Source organism: Gekko japonicus, unplaced genomic scaffold, assembly GCF_001447785.1.
Source record: "Gekko japonicus isolate JY-2015 unplaced genomic scaffold, Gekko_japonicus_V1.1 scaffold116, whole genome shotgun sequence".
In the NCBI taxonomy this organism is placed as follows: Eukaryota; Metazoa; Chordata; class Lepidosauria; order Squamata; family Gekkonidae; genus Gekko; species Gekko japonicus.
The window spans coordinates 1463344-1466315 of NW_015164669.1; the positions used below are offsets into that span (position 1 = coordinate 1463344).

General features: G+C 47.0%; 1 protein-coding gene across 1 annotated transcript in view; it reads left to right on the plus strand.

Moving 5' to 3' along the window:
- Positions 1-123: 123 nt before the first annotated feature.
- Positions 124-2972, plus strand: part of LYPD1 (LY6/PLAUR domain containing 1) — a 44295-nt gene continuing 41446 nt past the window's right edge. The window contains exons 1-2 of the mRNA XM_015409155.1: positions 124-175; positions 1890-2027. Of these exons, the coding sequence (XP_015264641.1) occupies positions 124-175; positions 1890-2027 (190 nt within the window). The remainder of the gene's footprint in view (positions 176-1889; positions 2028-2972) is intronic.

Here is a 2972-nt window from a genome sequence, read left to right on the forward strand (position 1 = left end):
AGAGCGGCGCGGCTCCCTCGGCGTCGCCCGGCTGCTGCCGCCGCCGCCGCCGCCGCCCCTGACTCTGAGCCCGCCACCCCACGGCCAGCCTCCGCGCCCGCCACCCCCGACGGCTCCAAGAGGATGTGGCTCTTCGCCGTGGCGACAACTTTCTGGGGATTGTTGCTGGCGCCAGGTAGGGAGCGGGGCGGGGAACCGGACTCTCCTCCGCCACCGGGGGAGGCACGCGCGGGAGTGGGAAGGCGGGCGAACTTGGAGCCCGCGCCGTGCAACAGCTGCTGCCCCCCGCGGCTCCTGGCGCCAACTCCGCAGCCCCCCAGCCCGGGAGCGAGCGAGCGAGGGGGCTCGAGGCCGTCGCTCCGTTGACAAACGCCTCGTGGTGGGGGCTGCCACCACCTCGTCCAGGGGGGGATTTCCCGGGGAGGGGAGGACGTGCTGCCTTTCCCCCCTGCAAAGAAACCCGCGCCCGCCTTCCTCTCTTCTGCTCGGGCGCTGTTTAGACCGGCTAATAGCCAGCTGATGATCCCCCCCCCCCTTCCCTTGGAAGCCACACTCAGCGGCGTCACCTTCGCCATCCGGATTGCAGCCCGCCGTAACAAAACAGCCTCGCTCCCCCCCCCCCCGCGCACGCCAGATGTTTTGGGGCCGGTTCTCTTTGCGAACAAGTCCCTTCGGAAGTCAGATTCTCCCACACCCACCCTCGCAATAGCGGCGGCGGGGGGGGAGAGAGTTTGCCGTTATCTTGCAAACTAGCACAGGGAGCACCTCCAGTGAGTTTCCTCGCCTTGCTTTCAATAGCAGGTTTGCAGCCCATTAACTGAAATCGCCTACAGATCCGGAGCAGAAACTCAGCTGTCTGGTGGGAACTCCTCGGGCAGGACCGAGCGAGCCAACGCTCTTTCTGAGACTTCTTTTCTGCAGGAAAGCTGTTTCCTTGTATGCTTAACCAGGCAACTATTTCCCCCCCTCGACACCCTTATGGAGAACCACTCAGTTCTCATGAGAAATTAATACAGTCTGCACCCCCACCCCATGGATGAGTGGCAAATAGTCGCTCACTGCTACCCCAGCAAATCCTGGACGAGGATCTGCTGTTTAGCTCCGGCTCCAGCAGACTCTAAATGTGGCGAGCTCCTTAGCCTTCGTTTTTAGCTTTCAGAAGGACCTCGTTTACATGATAAAAGGGGGAAGCCAAGAATACTCTGCAGCTGTAATTGTGCATGGCAAAATAGTAATTAAATCATTTGCAATTAATTAGTAGTTAAGTAAACCCTTCGGCATAGATAGGCTCTGAAGCGGATCTATTAGGAAGGCGCTCCCCCCCCAAACATCGTTTTGTTCGCTTTTTTAAAAGCCTACAGCTTTTAAGGAACTCTAGAGACAGAAAGCGGCAAGGACGAGCCAGTGAGCAAAACAGATCAATTTTGTTACTGTCCATTATTGAGTATTCTGCCCCCTGCTGGATGCAGTTTTACTTTATGCAGGCAGAAGGGTTTGGAAAACTTGAGAAGAGAAACTGCAAATAGTTTCCTTTTTTTCTTTTTTAGAGTTCTACTCTTGCTGCTGATTATAATTATGAGCCTTACCCAAATGGGCTGGGGGGAAGTACAGAAACCAGAGTTTACAAATAGAAGAGACAAAACCAGAAATGGGGCAGGGAACCATAGGGCGCACTGCCATAATTATGTTTCTTCAGAAGTAAGTTCTGTTGCATGTATGGCAGCATTTATGTCCCAGTAAAGTGTTTAGGATTGTACTCTTCATTCTGAGTAAACATGCAAATCCCATTAAACTGAAGGAGGTTTACAGCCACAGAACGGTGTCTAGGATTTTAGGCTTGTAAGACTGTGTAGTACATATCCTAAATAGCATTTTTTTTTCTATTGTAGGATTTGCTCTGCAAATACAGTGTTATCAGTGTGAGGAATTTCAGCTAAATAATGATTGCTCATCCCCAGAGTTCATAGTAAATTGTACCGTGAATGTCCAAGACGTGTGTCAGAAGGAAGTAATGGAACAAAGTTCTGGTATGGAAAATTATAGTAATTCTGTCTCATTACACTTGTTTGCATGTTTTCCTTCTCATTTAGCTTGCTGGATAATTCTAGTGTATCTTTATGATTTTCTTAATTTTATTGGAGTGCATTTCATTTATACTGCATATAGAAATGGTAACTTCGCTCTAAGATGAATATGCTGAAGTTTACATAGAAGTTAAAATTATAAATGCACCAGGAGTTTTGATGGAAATGTTGTTGAATTAGTAGATCCATTTATTTACTCTTGCAATTCATATACCCTTAAGGAAAAACACACAGAGACCTAAACCTCATTAAAAGCAACTAGAGAAATGGGATGGACTCTCATCAAATATACTGGAGGTCAGGAGGTCTTGCTTAAGAATTGTGTATGAGTCTCTAAAAGATTATGGAACAGATACACTCATTCATGTTTTAACGGTACAATATGTATTATCAGTTTATAAATCCCTAAAAGCAGCTGACAGTAAGGTAAAACATTCTGAATATATCCAAACGTCAAACTTTAAAAATAAAAAATTCAGCAGTAGCTCTGATGTACTACTCCAGAGTGAGTGGAATTATGTAGAAGACAACTTTTTTAAAAAATCACTCTCCACTACTAAAATGCCTGTCATAATTTATTTTGTGTGCATCAAATATTCCAAAATCTTAGGATAATTTCAAAGCAAAATCTTTAAATACCAGGGTACGTAGCAGCTGGCATATTTATACAAATGTCCTCAGCAGCCAGGTATTTCTGTTAAGTATAACATTAGTAGTATAACATTAGTGATCATGCCAGTAAATGTCCCTTAAATAACTGGCCCCACAGTATTCCTGAAATTGTATCTGACCTTTGAACTCCCAGAGGCCGAAGGGTATCAAGACAAGCTAGCAGTAGACAACCCAATACTAGAAATTGAGGAGATTATTTTGATGATTGACAGGGGG